The 23,765-nt window shown below is 32.5% G+C and overlaps 1 protein-coding gene across 10 annotated transcripts in view; it reads right to left on the bottom strand.

The window, feature by feature from the left end:
• LOC120416760 (probable phospholipid-transporting ATPase IA) overlaps positions 1–23,765 on the bottom strand; it is a 177,211-nt gene that overhangs the window by 1,648 nt on the left and 151,798 nt on the right. The window contains exons 17-18 of one of the 10 annotated variants that reach the window (XR_005605382.2): positions 10,374–10,405; positions 8,853–8,944 (exon numbers count right to left, since the gene is read on the bottom strand). The exons of 4 other annotated variants lie outside the window; for them this stretch is intronic. Coding sequence is in view for 5 of the 6 variants with exons in the window: in XM_039578595.2 (XP_039434529.1) it covers positions 8,853–8,944; positions 22,657–22,731 (167 nt within the window). In the remaining variant the exon portion in view is untranslated. 5 more of the 10 variants (XM_039578595.2, XM_039578597.2, XM_039578596.2 and 2 more) reach the window with 5 other exon arrangements.

Genomic DNA, 23,765 nt, shown 5'->3' on the forward strand with positions numbered 1-23,765 from the left:
AATCTTTGAACAACATTCAACGAGTAAGAATCATTATCTTAAAACAAAAACATGTTTGTTATCTTGTCTTCAAAGATATCGTTTTTTTTCTTTATATTTCTTGTTATAAAATAAGATCACATTATAAATAGATTGTTTTTAAATATAGTATGGGACTAAGGAAAAATTATAGCATTATTATTTTGACTAAAAATGTTTAGGATTTTAGTAAAAAAATATCAGCTAAAATTGACACCTAAAAATAAAATTAAAAAAATGGCAATTCTCATTAAACAAGTCAATTCATCAAAACCTAAGATTCTTTGTTAATTTATCTAACGAGACTATGTCGAGTTGAATAAACACAACAAGTGCTGAAAAGTCGAGTTTGGCTACTAGAGATGCATGCATTTTTTTCCATTCGGTAAAATAATTTCGCATAGGCTTTAGTTTGGCTCTAAACAGGATTTTTTAGGTTATTTTTTGCTCGACCCTCTCCAATTTCAATTAAATATTGTAGACATGTTTCCCTAGGCTTATATAGGCAATTTTTGTGTTTATGGAGTAGCGTGGCTCACAGATATATGAAAAGACAAATCTGTTTAATTTCGAGTGCATCGACTGGATTTTTTTAGTCCAGAAGCTAGCCAGAAAATTTTAGCTTTTTGACCTGTTAGAAAGGAATTTTAATAAATTAAATTTTTTTATTTTTCACTTTTAAAATCTTCTCCTAGAAAGTTATCCTAAGCCCGATGACATTTTCTCGTCTTGGAAATTTCTTATCGGTTTTGATCCGAAGAACTTTGCCATGCGCTAAGATTTGATCCCGAAAAGATACAGAATAATTATGCGCGCTTTGCAATGTTTAACAAGGTTGTTCCCCGGATTAAAATCTGTAAGAATCTTGAGAATAGGGAAATTTGATAGCGTTTTCGGAAACATTATCTTAAAAGATGTTCAAAGTGTAATTTTTGTTTGAGGAAAGAGCATTTCTATAAAAAAATACATAAATCATTTATTAAAACTAATTTTCAAATGTGGTCTAAACGTCACAATTTTTAAAAACCAATCAAGGGAATCTATTTTTCATACAATTTTACATAAAATTCTCCATATGAGCAGTTCTCTACGAAATCGATCTTTTTTTTTTAATTTTAATTTTTGTGTTAAAATGAAAAATCCGGCTGAAACTTTTTTGGTGCATTCGGTATGCTCAAAGAAGCCATTTCGCATAATTAGTTTGTCCATCTAATTTTCCATACAAATTTGAGAGCTACCCATACAAAAATGATATATGAAAATTCAAAAATCTGTAAATATCTTTTAAAGGAATTTTTGGATCGATTTGGTATCTTCGGCCAAGTTGTAGGTATGGATATGGACTACACTGAAAAAAAAATGATATACGGCAAAAAAAATTGATGATTTTTAATTTCACTTTTTGTCACTAGAACTTGATTTACAGAAAAAACACCTTTTTTACTTTTTTTTATTTACTGATATGTTTTGGGGGACATCAAATGCCAACTTTTCAGAAATTTTCAGAATGGGCAAAAAATCTTTGACCGAGTTATGGATTTTTGAATCAATCCTGATTTTTTTCAAAAAATCGAAAAATTGGTCGCGAAAGTTTTTTAACATAATTTTTTGATGTGAAATCGAATTTGAAATAAAAAAAAGTACTATAGCAAAATTTGGCATTTTCAAGTTATAGACATTTTTAGGTAACTTTTTTGAAAAAAAGTCGCTGTTTTTTCATTTTTTTAAATTAGTGACCATGTTTGCCCACTTTTGAAAAAAATATTTTTGAAGAGCTGAGAAAATTCTCTATATTTTGCTTTTTTGAACTTTGTTGATAAGATATTGCCATGCAAAGATTTAAAAACAGGAAAATTGATGTTTTCTAAGTCTCACCCAAACAACCCAACATTTTCTAATGTCGATATCTCAGCAACTAATGGTCCGATTTTCAATGTTAAAATATGAAACATTCGTGAAATTTTCCGATCTTTTCGAAAACAATATTTTTCCAAATCAAGGCTAACATTTCAAAGGGCGTAATATTGAACTTTTGGCCCTTTTGAAATGTTAGTCTTGATTAAAAAAAATGTTTTTTTTTATGGGCAGCTCCCAAATTTGCATGGAAAATTATATGGACAAACTAATGATGCAAAATGGCTTCTTTGGGCATACCGAAGGCACCAAAAAAGTTTCAGCCGGATTAAAAAATACAAAAAAAAATCAAATGACCAAAATCTCAGAGAATTGCTCATATTGAACATTAACGTAAGTCCAATATTTGTAAAGATATGGCGCCCTTAAAAATAAAAATATAAAAACAGGGATTTTGGACATTTTTGTGATTTTTTGCCATTTCTATTTAGGAGACTTGATTTATCAGTCATGAAAATGTTTTTAGCGGAAAGCTCGTCCATTTTCCCAAGTTTGCCTTTGACAGTGCCTTTAACTGTTATTTTTTTTTAAGACAAAAACTTTCCAAGATTCATTAACTTTGCTTATTAAGGTTCAGTTTTAAATGTTTCCAAAGAGCTGCGTATTTTAAGGACTTCTTAAATTAAATGGAATATTTAATTTAATTTTCATTCAACTTTTTTATAATCATGGCGATTGGTAGATTGAGTCTTACAAATTTCTGCAAATTTGTATGTACCCATGTCAATCTTGCTGATCGCACTGCTTGAAAAAAACATAAAACAGCTGTTTCAAACAGACCAGTGCTTAAATTTGAATGGAATGCAAAATGGTCAAAAAATCATTTCTGGAGTAAAGCTTTGCAATTTCAATTTATATTAGAAAAAAAAACTATTTATGTACCTATCGGCTTCCTTTCCAGATTTATTTTTTTTGTTATCGATGAAAAAATATCGGAGTTATTGAAAACAAAATCATACAAATCAAAGTTATTTAGTATCATTAATTTTCTCAAAATTTCGCTTTACAAATAGTTGCTTTCGAAGCATTTGCAAAATAAAACTAGTGCTATTATATCAACTATTTTTTTGAGTTATAAAATGGGTCATTCCACCTGAAGTATGCAAGAAAAATGCAAATTTGAAAATTACCATCTCCGATTCTGCTCAAATTTGGCAGAGACTATCAAAACATGCAAAAATCCCGAATTTCATCCAAATCGGACCACCCCCTCCATTTTTGTATCCTCCCGAAAAATCGTCTTTTTGGCGATTTTTGAGCGAAAAACCTATCTTTAAACGACGGTAACTCAGGAACCATAAATCTTAGAGGGTCCGTCTTAGACTCAATTTTGAAGGAAATTGGACGTAGAATCCTTTTCCGTGATCAAATTTTAGATTAACATATTTTTTCTACCTGTAATGCGCAATTGAAAACTTTAAATTGCCGTATCTCAAAACAGTCCTATTTATTTTTTAAATTTGACCTCTCCATCGCATTTCCCTGTCAATTTTACATAAGAATCATTTATCGACAGAAAGGAATATGTTTCGTTCCAGAGATATCGAATTTTAAAGTTTTAAGTATTTGAGATTACCTATATTAGCTTTATTAGCCGCATCTGCTAGAAGCACTCGGGCGCGCTGATCAATAAATGCTACCTGGTGTTCTGTAAGTTGAATTATTTTATACGATTTTGAGATACAGTCATCCCTCATATTCGGAACAGTTTACAGATCGGCCAATGTTCAAAAAATCATAGCAAATCGATAATTTAACTTAATGATTCGCTTTTACCTTCATTTGAAAGCTTTTCTTGCGATATTTCGAGTGCTGCAAGCTTAGTAATGTTTTATGTATGGTCTGATAACTTTTTTGTGAAAATATCATATAAATTCAGGTGTTCCACAATTGTGGGAGGCACAATAACATTCCACAATTATGGAACATGCAATTTGAAGGCAGTGTTTTGCTGCTCTGAATGAAATAGTCTTGAGATGCAGTTTTTTGTTTTAAAAGTACTACTTTTACTAGTGAAATAGCAAGAGAATGTCCAAATAAAGGTCCTAAAAATAGTAGGGTCGACAGAAAAGATGCATTTGGCATGCTATTGATAAATTAAAATTGAGTCTAAGACCGACCCTCTAAGATTTGTCGTTCCTGAGTTATCGTCGTTTGAAGATAGGGGTTTCGCTCAAAAATCGCCAAAAAGTCGATTTTTTGGGAGGGTACAAAAATGGAGGGGGTGGTCCGATTTGGATGAAATTCGGGATTTTTGCATGTTTTGATAGTATCAACAGCTCTGCCAAATTTGAGCAGGATCGGAGAGGGTAATTTTCAAATGCTGTTCCGCTTCAGATGGAATGACCCATACATAATTTATTTAAACTATTTTTTCAAATGTGGTCTAAACGACACAATTTTCAAAAACCAAACGCGGGAATTGATTTTTCATACAATTTTACATAAAATTCTCCATATTGAACATTAAGGGAATACATACTTGTAAATCGGCAAAAATGTCGGAAGTTGGTAGGAGCACACACTTAAACTTTTTTTTAAATCTGTTTTCAGGGCATTAAAATATACATTTCCATCTATTGACAAAACAAATTTGAAGACATTTGGTTGTATCATTACCGAGATATAGCTATTTGAAGTTAGGTGCCACGATATGTTAACACTGCTATAACCAAATTGGCTCAAAATTTTGGTGATTTTCAAAAAGATTATTTAAAAAACAAGATACAAATATTTTTCATGATTTTTATATATAAAATCGTAAGTTTTTTATTTTTGTATTTCTTTAAAAAGCAAATTTTAAAAATCGGGCTTCGTTATGCACACGGAATATGTCTTGAGAGTCTTCACCCCAAATTTCAGCCAATATGGTCTATCCCATCTCGAGATATCGTGGCACCCGTAAATCAACTCGGTGTTTCGAGAAAAAACGCTCACGAAGTTTGACAGTTCGCTATGCGCATGGCAAAATATCAAACTTAATTCTTCTCTTACTCAGTTTAATCATGAAATATCTTCATAAAAACTTTCAGGAGTGATTGAAAAACAACTTTTTAGTGGATTTACTAAGGTTTCTGTAATATGAAATTTTGTGATTTTCTTTAGTATGTAACCCCTTAACCTAAGTCCAATCTTCGTAAAGATACAGCGCCTTTAAAAATGAAAATATTGAAAAACAGAGATTTTTGTAATTTTTTGTGGTTTTTGGTCATTTCTATTTAGGAGACTTGATTTATCAATCATGAAAATGTTTTTATCGGAAAGCTCGTCCAATTTCCCACAAGGTTGCCTGCGACAGTATTATCAAACGATGTTACAACTCAAACCTTATATTTTTCTTTTTTTAAGAACTGTTTGAATCTATTTTCATGCAACTTCATTTTGGAAATTGATAGCCAAGGTTAGTTTGGAAAATGCAAAATCATTACGAATTTAAGTATTTTTGTCGACAAAAATGTTATTTTTCATCATTTTTTGTTTTTTTTTCAAGACAAAAACTTTCTAAATTCTTTCCTTTGCTAATTTTGGTTCAGTTTTAACTGTTTTCAAAGAGCTGCTCGTATTTTAAGGACTGCTTAAATTAAATGGAATATTTATTTTAATTTTCATTTATTTTTTTTGTAAGCACCACACAAAGAGAAAGTGGGTATTACGATTGGTAGATTGAGTCTTACAAATTTCTGCAAATTTGTATGTACCTAAGTCACTCTTGCTGATCACACTGCTTGAAAAAATCATACAAATCATAATTATTTAGTATCATTAATTTTCTCTAAATTTCGCTTTACAAATAGTAGCTTTAAAAACATTTGTAAAATATAAAAAGTATCAACGTGGTTTTTTTATACCTTCTTAGGAAAATAAAAAGGTAATTCAATCTAGTTATTATTACTTCCGATAGAATAATTGTTACTTTGTAAATGTTGAAGTAACTTCAAAGTTGATTTAAATTAAACTAAATTTGTACAGAGTTTACTAGTCATTATCTATAGAGCCATCTCTTTTCTTCAGTAATTTTTCGAAAACTTTTTTTTTATATATTTCTCAACTGTAGCTGTGAACGTCGACGCTGCAATTGAAACATGAAAGCAATTCGCTATATATTTATTACGCTGTGAGAAGCTTTAGCACAAAAGTGAACACGCAAAATAAAAAAAGCACATGAAGTTTTGGAAGCGATTTTTTGTTGCTTATACCGGTACGGGTGGTTGTTTTTTTTTATTGCGATATGTTACAGCAGTCGTGGTTGATTTATGTTATAATTTTCAGTTTCTATTTGAAAATAATTGTTTGATTATCACTTTGATGTATATTCAAAAACATGAATTTCAAACTCAACTTAATTTAATTTACTGTTTAGTTCGATAAGTCGATTGAAATGTCTAAATACCACAAAAGAGCTTGAAAATGCAGAAACGGTGTGAAACTTTACGTCGAGGTATTTCAGAACAATCTGAAATGAAACAAACAGAAACCAGCACGGAACCTAAGCAGCATAGCAGCGTGCTCTAATGATTGTGGTGATTGTGTTTGCATTATTAATGCGACAGGTGAAAGGTTGATGGACACGCGCATATCGATAAGGAGCTGTTGTTGTGTGTGTTGCCCGCGCTGGGAATATTATTATATTTTTTCTCTTATTTTTATTTTCATGCTCATTCTAGGATTCCTGGTTCAATGTGATTAAAGCAATCGTCGAGTGTGGGCGTTGAATTCGTGATTGTGCGTAAGCTTGGGCTAATAAGCATGATTTGCGAGGAAATTAACTAAAGTGGCCAGTTATTTACGATCCATTTGAGATTCTTTTCGAATTATCAGTTTTTATTTGATTTGTTACAAGTGATGCTGGTGATAGCAAATAGTAACAATAGTTGCACTGAATGAAAAAGTTGGTAACTTTTTCTGTAAACACAATATAAATAAAATGAAAAATAATGCAAAATCAATAAAATATAGGCTACTGTCTTTGATAACTCCGAAAAAATGTGTGTCTGTTTTAAAATGTTTGCTCTGATTCCAACGAGGGACCCCATTAAATAGACACTTTTTCTAGTAGTGATTGTTTTGGGTGTAAATTTTTGCTCGAGAGACCCCCTAGATCCCATTTTCTGGTGATAATGTTATCAAATTTGTTTTTCTGAGTCAATTTTACAATAGAAACATGCATAAAACTTTTTATTTTTATCCATTTCAAACCTTTTAAAAAATAAAGTTTAAAAAAATTAAACTCAGTTTAAGTTTTAATTCTGGTGAAATCTAGTATGCTTGGAAACGAACTTGATTTTCAATAAAAGTGATTCGAAATGGCGAGCTACATCAGTAAACCTTCTGAAACTTGGCCCAGAGATACTTGACAGTCATATGAAGCAAAAATTTTGATTGGCACGAAATGCATATAATAATGAAATTGTATAAATTTTATAGATGTTTTTAGAATTAGTCGGAAATAACATTTTAAAAGGGGTGTATTTTGTAAACTTCAATGCCTATCTATTGCTCACAGCTGAATTGTTACTTTTGTGCTGTGAATTATTGGAGAAATTATTCGACTCTCTCAAAATTTCATGCAAAATACACAAATTCCATGTAAATCTGGCCTTTTTTAATGACTGATGCATTAATAGATTTGTCGTCATTTTTTCGATTCTCTCCGCAAACGTCAAACCATATTTTTTTGAAGATCCGGCAGCAATTTTTTTTTTTGCTATTTGAAAATACTTTATGAGGTAAAAGCAAAAAAAAAAAAAAATCGAGATGCTGAGAAAATTACCTACATTCTTTTTTTTTTTACATTGTTGTTCGGGTTGCTCTTAAACATTAGTTTTTCTCAGTGTCAATAAATAATCTCTCATTTTTCAACTAACTCGGAATACTCGATGTTTTCGATGTTAATAGATGATTTTTTTTAACATTTTCAACTCTTTTCTATGAAAATAGTTTCGAATAATTTGATTCTGAGTTATGTGTGTACGTGAAGGAGCCTTATTTTAGAGTTATGTATTTTAAATGATTTGATGGCATAACAAAAATGTTTTATTTAAACTCAAACATTTTAAAGTTGCGTATGTTTTTTTCACTAATTCAAATTCATAAAATTTTAAATTTTTCTACTGTTAACATTTTTACAAATCAACAACATTTTTAACTCTTATTTTAAGGATATTTAATCGCTGTGCCTTGTTTCCAAATTGCGTTTATTGTTACTATTTGACAGATAAACAGAAGCATGTGATACACAAAATGAAGCTTTAATTTTCAGCAAATAATTGTAACCGTGAACAGTTGTTAGAAAGCACAGGGTTAATGAAATGAAATAATGAAGGGAACAAAACCAAATTAATAGTAAAACAAAACAAAAGCAAATATTTTGAGACTAACTCAACTTTTTTGAAGTTGATTTAAGTAAACGCTTCAGTTTCGTCAAGGTATGATGAATTTGTGATCCCTGAACACGCTCTAATCGACAGAATTGAATTTGAGTGATTTCTCTGCCAATAAATAAAATTGTAAATTTTGGATACAAAGAACGTGGGTGCTCATGGTTGTTCAAGATAATTCAAAAGCATTGATACCCGAAATTTATAATTTTATTTATTGGCAGGGAATCACTAAAATTCAATTCTGTCGACTAAATTCATCATAGCTTGACGAAATTGAAACGTTTACTGAAATCAAGTTCATAAATATCGAGATGTGTAATAAACGTAATAGGACCAGTGTTAAAATCATGTTAAACGTTATAATAATTTTGTTCAAAAAAATCTATTCTAGAAATCAATTTAAATTGAGCCTATCAAAATTCACAAAAATCAAAACATTGTCAATTTTTCAAACAAAAACATTCCAAAAAATCGTCTGCTGGTATTTTTCACCGTTAATTTTCTGGACATTTTTCTCTTTTTTTTTGTTGGGGTACTCACGCTTCAGTTCGAGCTCTTTATTTTCGGTAGTGTGCGACCGGCCGGTAAAGACTCGTCGCACGTTTCTCAGTAGGCGGGCGGTTTCGGTTAATCTGCAAAAAGTGGGGAGAGGTGGGGAAGTGGGCGGCCACGCGTTTCGAGGGAGTGGGAGAGAGAAAGAGAGAGAAAATAGGGCCGTCCGGGCGACCATATTTGTTTGATTGGTTTGTTGACAAGGTTTTTTTTGGTTTTGTTTTTGGGATTTCTTTTTAAATGTTTTTTTTAAACATAAAATCATAGCTTGCTTTGTCACTATTTTTAGAAGGAAATGGTGGGGAAAACGGGGAAAGTTTCTCAAAAAGGGAAGATTTTTACACTTTGCTAGTTACTTTTCAAAAAATCTAATATTTCGAGCATCTAGTTAGATATTTTCTAGCAAGTTAGGGACAGACTCGAAGAAAGTAGTCTAAAATCGCTCGAGAGTTGAGCGAAAGAGATGCAATTAGGGTGACGGAGAAAACAGTGTTAGTATAACAGCTGACACGGGACTCGGGAGGAGTGTTAGTCTGTTAGTTACAATTTTGTTGTTGTTAGTTTATCGAATTTGTTTCAAACTAAGGAAAATGAAAACAAAAACAAAATGTTGCACTGAAAAAAATCTACACAAACTGTTATTAGAAATAAAAATCAGCAAAATCAAAAATTCCAAAGCCGTTTTTCGCTTCAGATTTCGGAATGTTTTCGAACATTGTATTGTTTAAACTAATTTGCATTGATTTTTCTGTGTATGTACAGGTTAAAAAATACGGCGAAAATTTAGACAGGAAGGAAATGATAGAGGACACTAACACAGACAGAATACACGTTCGAAAGGGTTTTTTTTACACAGAGAAGCGAGCTAACATGGACGGAAGGTTTATTTTGCGTAAAAGCGAAAAGCAACATTTTACAGGGTTTTCTCTGTACGTTTACGTGTAAATATGTGTGTGCGTGTGTGACAGTGACAGACAGACGGATAGGTGAGGTAGTGCAAACACTGTTTACATCAAAGGTGGGTGATTTTACACACTAAATTGGGGTTGATTACTGTTTTCTTTCTAGGTTACGGGGGGGTTAAGGTCGGTTCGTTTACGTTAGGGTGGTGCAAAACTAGGATCATGTGTTGTTGTTTTTTCGCTGTGTAAAATTTTATGTACACATTTTTTTTATTGATTAGTTCTGTTTTTTTCAATTGTTTTTTTTTGTCAGAGCACTTTTGGAGGTTAGATTTGTTGTGACTAATGGTGACTTTCGAGTTAAAATAACACACTTTCTATTCTATTCACAAGTTTTGTTGTTTTCTATCTAATTGAGCACCAATTGGGAACATGATCGTTTGTTTTGGCATAGTTGCGGTAGTAGTAGTAGTGGTAGTTGACGTTTTGGTCTCCTTGCGTGTCTTTTTGAGGATTGCTTTGTTCGAACTTGTGTGTGCGCGCGATCGATCACAACACAACAGAGTACACAAGTCACCATTGGTAGTGTGTGTGCGTTTTTACTTACACCGGATTATTGTTCCAAGGGCATGCATAGTTCTGAAGAAAATTGAAAAGGTTTTAAAGTTAAGGGTGTTTTTCGGGGTCGAAACGAGATGGAGGTTTGTTAGTTGTGAGTGTATTAGTGGGGACGAAATCGAGTGTTCAAGTGTGTGAGTTTGACGGTGAGCTTTTTTTCAGTGTACTCGTGTGTGGTGGAATAATTGGGTCGAACTGATTTAAGGGGAAACACTACAGCTATCATTTGAGGGTGGATTTTGCCGGAATTTGGGTCCGATTTCTTTGGTGCAGTTAGTTGCTGGTTTTTGGGACAGTTTTGGTACGAAATTATCAAAGAACTAAAAGAACATTCCATCTGTGATATTGTTGAGTAAAAAGGTAATTTTTGATGCACTACAGAAATTAAAATCGAATCGAAAGTATGAAGTTGATGTCAGAAATAAAAGTTAACCGAATAAAGTTTGACAACTTCTGTCACCAACTTCACATCGATGTTCTTTCAATTGACCAATTAAGCCAAACGATAATTACAAGGAAGGTGGAGGACTGTTTGTCCTGCTCGACAAACAAAAAGGCAATCAAACTACTCGAGCAGCGGCCTCTAAATCTGGAGCGAGGGACAAATCAAAGTCGTTAACCTACGGAGTGGCCTACATTAAGGGGAGGGCACGCTGGGAGCTACGCTGTCTAATGCATGTCACACACCGAGATGCAAACAATTCAAAAGGGCACAACAGAAAATAATATCACATTCCAGATTGGTTTATTGAAATTAAAAGTAAAAAAACAACAACATAGAAACTACAAAAGAGTAAATAAACAGTAAATTGTCATCATGTTTTTACTGAGTGGTGTTGTTTCACTTGACTGATTGGGGATGGGATTTCTTTCGTGTGAAATGAAATTTGTTTGAAACGTCTTAGTTTTGGGGATTATCAGAGGTTATTTTCAAGTCTACGGGTGAGATTGAGAAAAAAGGGATGGAGGTCGAATCGCTACGGTGATGGTTTGGTCAAGATAGTAGATACTGCAGGAAGCCAGGATTTTTGTCTAAAGTTTACCAACTAGAATTACTCTAAAGATTACGGAGGCGAAGGAGAGAGAGAGATCAAGAAGAAGTTCGTACACACTGGTAAGCAATAACAACAAGCTTTTTTTACTGTATAAATAGGAAACATTTTGCTATGATTTGCTTTATTACGCCATTAACTAAAAGTGTTACAAAATAATGTTGCTGCCGGATGACTGATTCAAAAAACAAAATTCTACTGTTCTTAACAAGCTGAAACCTTTTGTTGCTGTTTCTTCTTCTATTGTTTGGCAGACTGTGATGAACTGTGAAGCTTACAATGAATGTAACAAAAACGAATCTTTAACTGTGTTAGTAATAAATAATTGTTCTGCAAAATAACGATTGTTTTAATTTTCTAACCTATAACTGTTCTCGATTAAAACTATTGTTAAAAATGTACATAACAATCTTGATTTGTTCTAGCTACTGTACAATGTCTTGGTTGTTTCGTGTTTGTGCGATTTGTTTGCGTTTCTTTAGAAGACTCTTTTGAGTGCCATTTTCCGTCATATGTTGCTGGATATTTTGATCTGGGGACGCGAAGCTTTGTATTCAATCACGTAGATGGCGAAACGAATGTGTCACAGCTACACAAATGTTTCCAATCGAACTGTCAAATCAGGATTCACTAACAAGACCATTTGAGAAATAGGTTGGAATCACTTTAAAATATTGCTGATTTCTTACATTTAACACCAAACAAATTTTGTAAAATTGATGTTTATAATAATCTAATAAAATTTCTTTTAATTTTTGGCATAAATTTCTTTTAATATCCATCAAACTGCAATTTCACGGTGGCCCAAAATTCACCACGGCAAATTTTAACTCACCACAGCTCATTTTCACGCGTTTGACAGATTACACTGACCTACAAAAATTGACAAAAATGACTGCGCAGGCTCAACTCGAGGGGAAGCATGAAGTTTGGAGTCCCCAGAATCATGTGCACTTTGAGTTTTTCAAAAATATTTAGACATGGGTTAGAATTTGTTTACTCCAAAATTTGTTTGGAGAATTAGGGTGGTTCGTCGATGTTGCATACAAGCAAAAATTGCATGCAATATTTTTTTGAGTAGCGAACAGAACTTTTTTTTATGTTTTCGGAGACTAAAAAGGCATCTTTTGCGCTACAGTTTAAGATGGTGCAAAATCTGGTACCGGAGATATTATACATTTTCGAAAAATGGTGATTTCAAGAAAAAAAAATCAAAGCATCAACAAAAAAAAAAATTAAAGCGTTTTAAGGTGCATACATTTTAAATCGATTTATTTATTAGGTTCACCGTTTTCTTGTTATAGGCATAAGGCTTTCTAGTCAGAAATTTACCAACACATTCAAAGTATGTTTACATTACAAATGGAGGTTTGTTTGCATCAGGTTTCCTATCTCTTTCTAGCAAAAGTTTTTCGTTAGGCGACTTCTAGCTGTTTTTTTTGACTGGCCGCCCGATATGTCAGACAACATACTTCGCAGGGCTGTGACAGCTCGAGCTCGATCATTGTTTGCATCAGGACACTGTGACGAGAAGTTCGTCATTTTTGGATTAATTTATATTTTTTTCACTGGGCCTGAAAGCCTTATTTTTAGGTTAAATTTATCGAAAAATGCTTTTTTTTGCAATTAAAAAATACTTCAAAATATGTTTGAAATACTGGGGAAATTCCTAAATTTTTCTTTTACTTTACTGGACATTTAAATAATTTAAAATCTGTGAAAAATCATCTAATGGATTTTTTTCCAATCGCGTTATTCCGGAAACTATTGGTTTAAAATTTAACGTTTACACATTGCTACTTCGGAATTTTTCTGATTTTTTTTTAAAAATAATTTCGATATTTTCAAATCAAGCTTTTAATACATTTTTAGCCCATTTATAAGGTTACTCTTGATTCTAATAATAAAACAAGATTTTTTAAGAAAGGGGCAGAATTTCACAAAAGTTTAGATGACACTGAGAAAAACACATTTTTGTCAAAACATCAACTTAAAAAGCTTATGGGTCATTCCACCTGAAGTGTGCAAGAAAAAATGCAAATTTGAAAATTACCATCTCCGATTCTGCTCAAATTTGGCAGAGCTGTTGAGACTATCAAAACATGCAAAAATCCCGAATTTCATCAAAATCGGACCACCCCCTCCATTTTTGTACCCTCCCAAAAAATCGACTTTTTGGCGATTTTTGAGCGAAACCCCTATCTTCAAACGACGATAACTCAGGAACCACAAATCTTAGAGGGTCGGTCTTAGACTTAATTTCCGTGATCAAAATTTAGATTAAAATATGTTTTCTACCTGTATTGCGCAATTGAAAACTTTAAATGGCCGTATCTCAAAACAGCCCTATTTATTTTTTAAATTTGACCTCACCATCGTATTCCCCGTCCGATTTAACATAAGAATCACTTATCGACAGAAAGGAATATGTTTCGTTCCAGAGATATCGAATTTTAAAGTTTTTAGTTTTTGAGATTACCTACATTAGCTTCATTCGCCGCATATGCTAGAAGCACTCAGAAGCGCTGTTCAATAACTGCTACCTGGTTATTTATTGAATTAAGATTTCATCCCAAATAATCATTAGCAAATAAGGCAAAAATGTAATGTACACCACTGTAGGAAACTGCTGTATACGGTGAATTTGTGTGCTAGCCCACAGTACAAAGCAAGAACGACACGCAATACAGGGCAGAATGGAATTCCCGCAGAGCTAGCAGGAAATTGTAATTGATCTTGTAACTTAAGAAAAAGTGTACGATACATTATCGTGTTAAAAATTATGAATTAATATGAACAAAACTCTCATGAAGCATGATTAAGGAGGATTTCTGGAAAGTATAAAACTGGAAAAGGTATGAAAATCACAACGATTAATCTGATTTATTATCTAGTTGTGTTATTATTCAGTTGTGTTCATTTTGACACCGTCCGAACAATAATCTTTTTTTTGTTTGTCAATCATTTCGAAATCTTGGAAGACGATACAGCTGCTATCCACATGTATCAGAAGTATATGGTATTGCTTTTGAAATTAAATGTACCAGAATTGAAAAAAAAAATCAATTATTCTGATGAAACACATTATAAAAATCGGTTTAATATGATCAATCTTTCAAACCCTAAGGCAGAATTTGGGGTTTTTGCTGAATGGCACTATTTCGCTACCGCACATGGCAAAAGCTCTAGAACCCATGAGAATTATTTCATCTACTACAGCCAGCTCTACATTTGTTCTCGTTTCAAATAAAAGAAGAAATAAAAGAAATAATTTGAGAAAGTGGGAAGAAATGAGGAATTAGAAAAAATATGAAAATAATAGAATAATGATAAATTTTCGAAAATTGTATTGTAAAAACTCTGTAGCATTTGCAAATAAATATTATAAGTTCAAATTTTACTTAATATGGTTCAATGACACTGAGATCAGGAAAAATAGTGCATTAAAAATTACCCAATAAATATTCCTTAAACAAAAAATAGATTGTTCAAGGTATTGATTATCTCAAAATCTTATAAAATTGAAAAAATAATTCATCTTACAGAACACCAGGTAGTTATTATTGATCACACGACTGAGTGCTTCTAGCAGATGCGGCGAGTGTAGATATTATAATTATAGGTAATTTCAAATACTTAAAACTTTAAAATTCGATATCTCTGGAACGAAAAATATTCCTTTCTGTCGATAAGTGATTCTTATGTAAAATCGGACGGGGAATACGATGGTGAGGTCAAATTTAAAAAATAAATAGGGCTGTTTTGGGATACGGCCATTTAAAGTTTTCAATTGCGCAATACAGGTAGAAAACATATTTTAATCTAAATTTTGATCACGGAAATGGATTCTACGTCCAATTTCCTTCAAAATTGAGTCTAAGACCGGCCCTCTAAGATTTGTGGTTCCTGAGTTATCGTCTTTTGAAGATAGGGGTTTCGCTCAAAAATCGCCAAAAAGTCGATTTTTTGGGAGGGTACAAAAATGGAGGGGGTGGTCCGATTTGGATGAAATTCGGGATTTTTGCATGTTTTGATAGTCTTAACAGCTCTGCCAAATTTGAGCAGAATCGGAGATGGTAATTTTCAAATGGTGTTCCGCTTCAGGTGGAATGACCCTTATATTTCAGCATCAAAATATAATTTGATGAAAATTTGCTCAACTTTTACCATATTTTTTTTTTCAAATTGCAATATGGCTGGTACAAATTTTATTTAAAGTTTTTGTCATCCTTCAAAATTTCAATAGAAATTTTAGTGCAATCAGTTGAAATCAATTTAAAATGCATTAAAAATCTTTTGATATTTTGAAGATTTTTAATGTTTAGTACCTCAAAAAGTTTTTTTTGCTAAAATGTTTGTTTTCGTCAAATCTTAAATTTTTTGAAAACGAATGATTGAAAAACATCTGAACTAGTGTAAAATGCATTTTAAAACACGTTTTGCATTCAAATGTTGAGACTTTGGCTTGTTATATCATTTTTTTTTCTTTTTTTATTTTTTTGCCCCCCTCCCGGCCAGAGGCGAGGGACAACAACTTCTTTAAATATTTGCATCGGCTTAAACTAAAAATAACCGAAGATTTCACAAAAAAATGCTTGTAACTTGAAAACGGTGTGTTGATTAATTCTCGATTGCAAATTCGATTTTGCATATTTAAATGATTTTTGAAATTAAGTTTGATAATGTTTTTTTCCTAATTTTTTTTTTTACATAAATTTATATCTCTGGTACAAAATTTTGCACAACCCTACAAAAAATGAAAATTGAATTTATAGTGATAAAAAGTCAAATAATTGTTTTTTAGGTGGACTTATTTTTTGCTGAAAAGGCTATTCAATCAGAAAATCCTATCTCAAGATAAAGATTTTTGAATATTCACATTCCCATCTAGTATGACCAGAATACTGGCTCCTTGTTATATCGAAAGTTAAAAAATTGATCAAATCGAATCAGTACAAAGCTTTTTTGATGCTTTTTGGGCCATAAAACAACCCCCTGAAATATAGAACCGACGGTTGCATCCAAACATTGGGCATTTCGTTTCAATTTTGTAAGGAAAGTTGTATGGGCAAACCTTCGTTTTGTGTTTTGATTTTTTTTTATTGAATTTTCAAAATAACAAATTGAGAAAGTTCTCTAAAACTAAAGAAAATTTCTCAGCTATATCGATTTTGTTATCTGTGTAATTTGAGCATTTTTTAGCCTTTTCCAGATTTTATTTCAAGGTTCATAATTTGATTTGATATTTAATTTTCATTAAGACATGCATAATTTCAATTATTTAATTTGAATATTTATAAAATATATTTCTGGTTAAAAAACAATTTTAATCTTTATAAGTGATTTTTTATACTTTATATATTAAAAACCAATTCAAAACTTTGAATTTTGATCATTTTTTTAAGTTTTATCAACAATTTGGGTGATACAAAAAATGATTTTATATTCTTGTTGAATCTGTTGAATCTCAACTTGTTCATTTCTGGTAACTGTCATCATTACTGAAAATTCGCCAATAAATACTTCCCAAAAGAATATCATTTACTTTATCAATTTTTCAATTCAATTCTTATCACAAGTGTTTCTGTCTACTTACAACTCGCACGCTCCTCGCACCCAAAATCTCCCCACACACACAAACCACTAGATCGTGAACCTTTCGTCGACACTGTCGGGCTCCAACAGTGTAAAGGTCGAGTACATCCTGAGGAAAAAGATGCGGGTGGGAAATTCATCACTCAAAATATCGTTTTCGAAAAAGCTAACCAGCGATAACCTTCACCTTAACGGGACGGGTTTAGCCACTACGCCAGAGGTGGGGAGGGACACCAAACCTGAGGGTGCGATATTTTTGTTTTTGCCTGGAACACATTTACCATTTGCCGCCATTTTACATGATTGGACACAAAGCGATTTTAGCACAAGATTGCATACGTTTTCATTTCTCTTATTTGTTAGGACACAATTAGGGGGACTGAGAAGAGGGTAAGATATAAGTTATTAAAATAAACTGGCCTAAGAGAGGCAGATAGGTTGATTTTTCTTTTTGCGAAAATGAGTTGGATGATTTTTTTTTTGCAGTGTTGCCAAAAAGTTTTAAATCTATTGTTGAGATTTTTTTCAGTTGTTGTAGTGGAATTTTATTGAGATTTATCTGGTAAACAAGTGTCGAGATTTAATTGCTGAGTTTTCAAAATGTCGGTGGTTCTATTTCGCGTTCTAGTTATTTGATTGACCTAACAGTATTAATAACAGAATAGTTTTGATAAAAACTTGACTTAGTTGGTACGCTTACAACGTTTTTAGATTTTTGCCCTCCCTGCTTAAGTACACCTTATCTAGTTTAGTTGGAATGTTTACCTGTTATTGCACTTTTGAAACTGTTTTGATTATCTTTCTACTGTTCACACGTTAAATTAAAGATATCACAAACGTCTTATTTATAGCTACTCAACTTTGTGAACTTTTTGTGCCATTTTCTGTGGTAGATCATTTGGGCGGATTTGTTGCGCTTAGTTATCTTAGAAATCGTTCCCTGTTATAATTACACAAAGTGACGTAAGCGGCTTAAAGAACTGTCATTACGCGACTGTTTTCAACACTACGAAAAAGCAGTTTTGCGCGAATTTATCTAAACTATTTAGAGATAATAATAAAAGGTCTAACTACTGCTACAACACCCGCCAGCGCCAAGTGCAACAAGTTCTACTTTGAACAAGCGCCAACAGCACAGTGAAACCGCGATAGTTTGACAATATAAAAAAATGACGTTTTAATTTTTAACTAAATAAAAAATTAAATTGATTTTACTTGAATTTCAGTAAAATTTATCATAATTTTGTACACTTCATATAATCGTTAAGTTTGACAACCCAATCCATCAAACTATCGAGGTTTCACTGTTATAATTTCTATTTGTCCCTGTTTAATGTTTTTGCTGGAAAATCTTTGGAACTTTGACTTTTCATCGTGGAATGTGTTTTTAAGGCAAAATTTGCCTCCAAACGTCTTTCCCCTCACAGGGAAAATGGGCTAGATGTGCAACTCGGTCACATTGATTGTGTTGCGGTTCCAGGGCGGCATCGGGGCCACCGAGTTTCGTCGCCGCCAGGACAGTACCTTCACGAGGCTTCTGTAGGGTTTTGTTTATTGTGGATGTTCGTGGACAAAGGTGTGGTGGTGGTGGTGTTTACACGAGGGGAAGGAAAAAAAGGAAAACAAATAAACGTAAACAAAATGTTGATCGAGATAAGTAAAAGGGGAAACCAAATTGAGTCTTGCCAAAATGTTTTCTGTTTCAAAAAGTTATCCGTTTTACAAAAAAGTTCGAAATTGCGTAAAAAGTGGAAAAAACTGTTCAACAAAAACTTGGCGTGTATTTGTGAAACACTCAACGGCAAAGTTAAACATTCACATTTAACTTCTTTTGAAATAAAAATAAATTTAGAAAAAAGATGTAGCTGGAAGCTGGGGCTCAAAACACGCAAGCTTTTAATAATATCGCGGAATTTTGGCTATCAAAAAGAAAAAAAGGATCAATCAATGCAAACATTGAACGAATTTTTAATATGAAGGAAAATTAAATACATGTGTGTGCAATTATTGTGTGTCTAGTACATAGAGTTTCCATCAATATCAGTAAACATTATTTGAGAACATTAATGTGCCAACATATCGTTGCCTCTGTGATCTTTTGTACTAAGTACCTAGATAAGAATCCCAGCAAGCATAATACAAATTAGTACGGATACTTGTTATTTTGCTTTTTTTTTAAATGAAATCTAATATTCTAAGCAAGTTTGAGTTAATGGTCCTAATTAACAAATTTACAAACTCAGTTTGGCCTAATTTATTCGTAACTGACTCAACGACCGTCAAAACAATTGAAAGCTCCAAGGCGTATATATGAGATAAAAAAATAGTTAACAAGAAAACAGGATTTTATATGGCGATTTTCAAAAAAGGGAATATTTGACCATTTTCCGGGCAAATTTTATTCGGATTTTTTTTCTGTACAGTTTTGTTTAGCATGCCAAACTGGATCGAAAACGCTTTGGTTGAAGAAAAAATCAATCAAAAATTAATCACAAAAGAAAGGTCATAACAAATCTTTGACGATGCTCATATGTTCTTAAAAAACCAGGAAACTTATTTTTTATGAATTCCACATTCATTGAAACATTCAATGGATAATAAAATTTGATCTTATTTTGATAAAAGTGTATAAAATAAAACAAAATGGCTAATAAACGGAATAAGTAAAAATGCAGAGATCTCGTTTTCTGTAATCTTTGAAATTAAAAAAAAAAAGTTTTTCACAGCTTATTTGCCACAATTTTTTATTTTGTTTTATTTAATGATTTTTTATGAAACTTTGTACATTGACTTCTTACATCCAAATAAGAAATTTTGCATCATTGGCAGCTTGAGGTGAGACTTTGTTATTCTTTTTATTGTATGGAGGGGGGGGGGGGGTGACCACGTGGTTTATGGATGGTCCCTAACCAAACAATACGTTTAAAGCCTTCTTGAAATATTTGTCAAAATGTTTAATTCTTGGGTTTTTGATTATCAAAAAGATGAAACAATTTCACAGTGGTTTAATTTTCTGACATTGAAAAACGTATCATCGAGTTCCATACAACATTTTTTGCAATTCCGAAAAACACCAATTGAGTGAAATTTAAAGTCAAATTTTCAAGTATTTTGTCAATAAATCGTTTAAATCAATTTTTTTTTTGAAAAGTGTTACTTTTCGAAACAAGTGCTGAAAAGTTCAACTTTTCAGCACCCATTTCAGTGATTTTGAAAAGTGTTGCTATTCGATTCTGTAATTTTTGGTGCAGAAAAGTAGGCTATTTTGTCGTTCAAGAATGACAGGAAAAGTAAGTAGTTTCATGACGGAATTGCAAAAATTTAATTTTACATTAAAAAGTGATTTTTGGATAATTTTGCCGGGTTAAAATCATTTTTAAAATTAATATTTTTTATAAAAAAAATCATGACCCGCCAAAAAAAAGTGAAAATCAATGCACTGTAACTCAAAACTGTCAAGAACATAGTTTCCAAGATATCGCCGATTGAAAAATGAGGGCAAATCGGGACACTCAGAATTTATAAATTTTAAATTTTCACACTTTGCAATTCCCAATCTCAATACCCAAAGGTTGGATCACTTATCTTTAAAAATGAACATTTGAGAGAATTTGCTCAGTTGTTTGACAACAATAATTTTCAACATTGGATGATGATGAACACCTTTAAAAAATATTTTTTTGCAAAAAGAAAAAAACTGATTTTACTCGGAAACACAAAATAAATATTTAAGGACATTTTTCCTAGTGTTTTAAAGCCGTTGCTAATATTTGTCACGGTTTATGTAGGTTGATAATCATATTTAGCATGTTTGGGCTTGTTTAAAAATATTTTTTTGTGAAATTTTAAAGTGCAGCTGTACAACTACTGATTGCCAAACACCTAGACTGGTGTAAAATGCATTTTTAAAACACAATGGCTTGGTAACAGTCGAGGGACACTAACTTAAAAAAAATATTTGCAACGGCGAAATCAATGATCGAAGGGGCAAAGTTTGTCAAATTCGGGCTACTGCAATAATTTGTTGTGCTGTTTTTGCGAAAACAAAAACATTTGTGCTTTTTATAGAAAAAAAATGAGAAAATCATTGTTTGATTATTTCAGGTTTAAAAAAATGAAATGTTCACAGTTAAAAAATATAGTTTTTTAAAATCACATGTAAGCTGCCACTCGAATCTAGTCCGTCCCACATGTAAAAACAGAAGGGGACCATCCATAAATCCCGTGGACACTTTTATTTTTACTATTTCACGGTATTGTACGATCAGTTCCTAGCTGGACTCGGTCGTTGGAAACGACCGCCGAAATAGGCGGTGGGCCAGATGCGGGCATAAAAATGTCAAAACCTCTCCCCCCTCACTTCGTCTCACCATCCAGCTGCAGCTTTGTTGACAAACAAACAGAGCGCGCGGTCGCATGATGGCGGCATCGTGCCAGAATTAGGGGTGATCATGTGGTTAAAGCTGAAACTTTTTCCAAGAAAAATAAGATTTTTTCGACTAAAAGAAAAAATTGCGAGCAAGTTCAAACAATTATTACTGATGTCGGAGAAATGATTAAAGAACACATATTTGATCCATTATTTTTTATAGAATTAAACTTTTCCACGACCGTTTCCAATGACCGTAAGAAGATGTCAGAAAATCCAGCTATGAGCTAAATCCACGATAATAAATAGCCCAAGTAAAAATGAGCAATCAACTCTCTATTGTTGATGTAAACTGCAACAGTGACGAGAATAGGTCAAAAAGCTTATTGTGTCGAAAATTGGCATATTTTCCCTTTTTGGGTACGTATAAAATGTTCCTTAAAAAAGTTAAATTTTCTACGTTTTTTTTTAACAAAGCACTAAATTTCATTAGTTTTTTTAATAATTCACATGATTTAGAACAAAACAGCATCATCACCTCAAAATTGACAAAATTACATATGGGACGGACCTGCTTCGGGTGACAGTAAAGACCTTTTCAAAACGGCTACAATATCACAGTGTTTAAACAAGTTGATTGATTTCTGTCCTCGTACGTGTGCTGACTCAAGTCCATGGCTCGAACGAAGCCGGTTGCTGCTTGTTTGCGTTAGTAATGACTATTTACACAATGTGCGAGATTTCCAGTTCCACCTGCTTATTACAACACTATCGATCCTACTGCTCTTACTGGCTGGTTTAAACATATAAACAGAAACTAACATTATTCTAAGTTATTCTGACCTTCACCAAAAACTATAAGCTAGAATTTTAAACCAAGTTCTAAATTTTTGTTTCACTTTTGATGACATTCTTCTTAATCTCTCCGTCGAATGAGTTAGTCATTTAAGATTAGTTTAGGGGTTTTGTGCATGCCTTTGTGGTTAGGAAGTGTTAGGATGACTACTGCACTATGAAAAGGATTAATATTGAAAGGTGTGCAATTCTAAAGTCAGGTATTTTGATTGGTTCATTGCTTCGCATAGTTATAAGTGAAGTCTAAAGAGATTTTTGTTAAAATAATTTTCTTTTCAAAGAAAAAGGGAAAATTAAAACAGCTTAAAATTACAAGGACTAACTTTGAGATTACAGGGGAAATGTGATTTTTTTTGCGAGATACAAAGGGAGATAGCGAGAGATAGAGCTGTAATAAAAACCTGTATTTTTCGACTTTCATGTGCGTCGAAATCGCAATCGTTACGTACGTAACGGATATCTCCGGGCTAGACGATCTGGATGGTTCGTTTTTTTTTGTTTGGGTTTTGATTTTTTTTGTTATTTGGTTAGGCGAAATGGAAAGCGAGACGTTACCAATGGTGACAGAATGAGATACTTTTGTTTTTGGGTTATGGTTATGAGGAGGGGTTTCGAAAATGTTAGTCGAGCAATATTTGTTCCTATTTTGGGCACACTTTTGGACTTTTTTCTACGCCTTTCGCACGAGCGCATCTCTTACACGTGTCAAAACAGTGAAATGTATTCAAGCCGTTGTCGGATTTGGTAACCAAAGTATAAATCAAGTAATAATCATAGAGATAGTAGAGAGTTCGTAACGCATAAAAATCATAAGGTTTGACCAATCGATACTAGAGGCGAATAGAAGCACTACAGTATTGGTAAACATAAAAGAAAAGTATAAAAAAAAAAACAAACAAAACTTGACAGCACACAACATTACACACACAGAAAAACTTGGGTTGTCCAATTGATAATCGGTTTCTTGAACTTAAATCAGGTACAAAGCAAAATCAACATAAACACACACCAGAAAAAATAGGGAAGAGGAAAAAAAACACTCGGAAAACAAAACGGGAAAAAGTAGCAATCAACACAGATAAGTTGGAAGCAAAAAGTAAACAACAAACAAACGAACAAACAACATCAGCAACAACGATCAAACACAGAATAAAATATAGTGGGATTCTAGAGATTCATTGAGGGAATAAGAGGGGAAGTTTTGGGACAAGTTTCGTATTGAGAGCAATTCTTAGCGAAAACGCAAACTAGTTTCTTTGTATTTGGTCGCAACTTTGTTTTAGTTTGAATATTTTGAAAATTCCTTTTGATATCACTTCGTACTCAAACTCAAAGAAGTTCAACGAATCAATCGCCAGAACAATATCGAAAAGCGTTTTGTACAAGTAATGAAAAGTTGAACTTTTCAGCACTCAAAAGATTGCTTTATCATCATCATAATTTACTCAAATAAAAATGTAAATAAAGCACATCCAAAAATAAACCCTCTACAACATTACAAATTGAGATT

This window comes from Culex pipiens, chromosome 2 (genome assembly GCF_016801865.2).
Source record: "Culex pipiens pallens isolate TS chromosome 2, TS_CPP_V2, whole genome shotgun sequence".
Classification (NCBI taxonomy): Eukaryota; Metazoa; Arthropoda; class Insecta; order Diptera; family Culicidae; genus Culex; species Culex pipiens.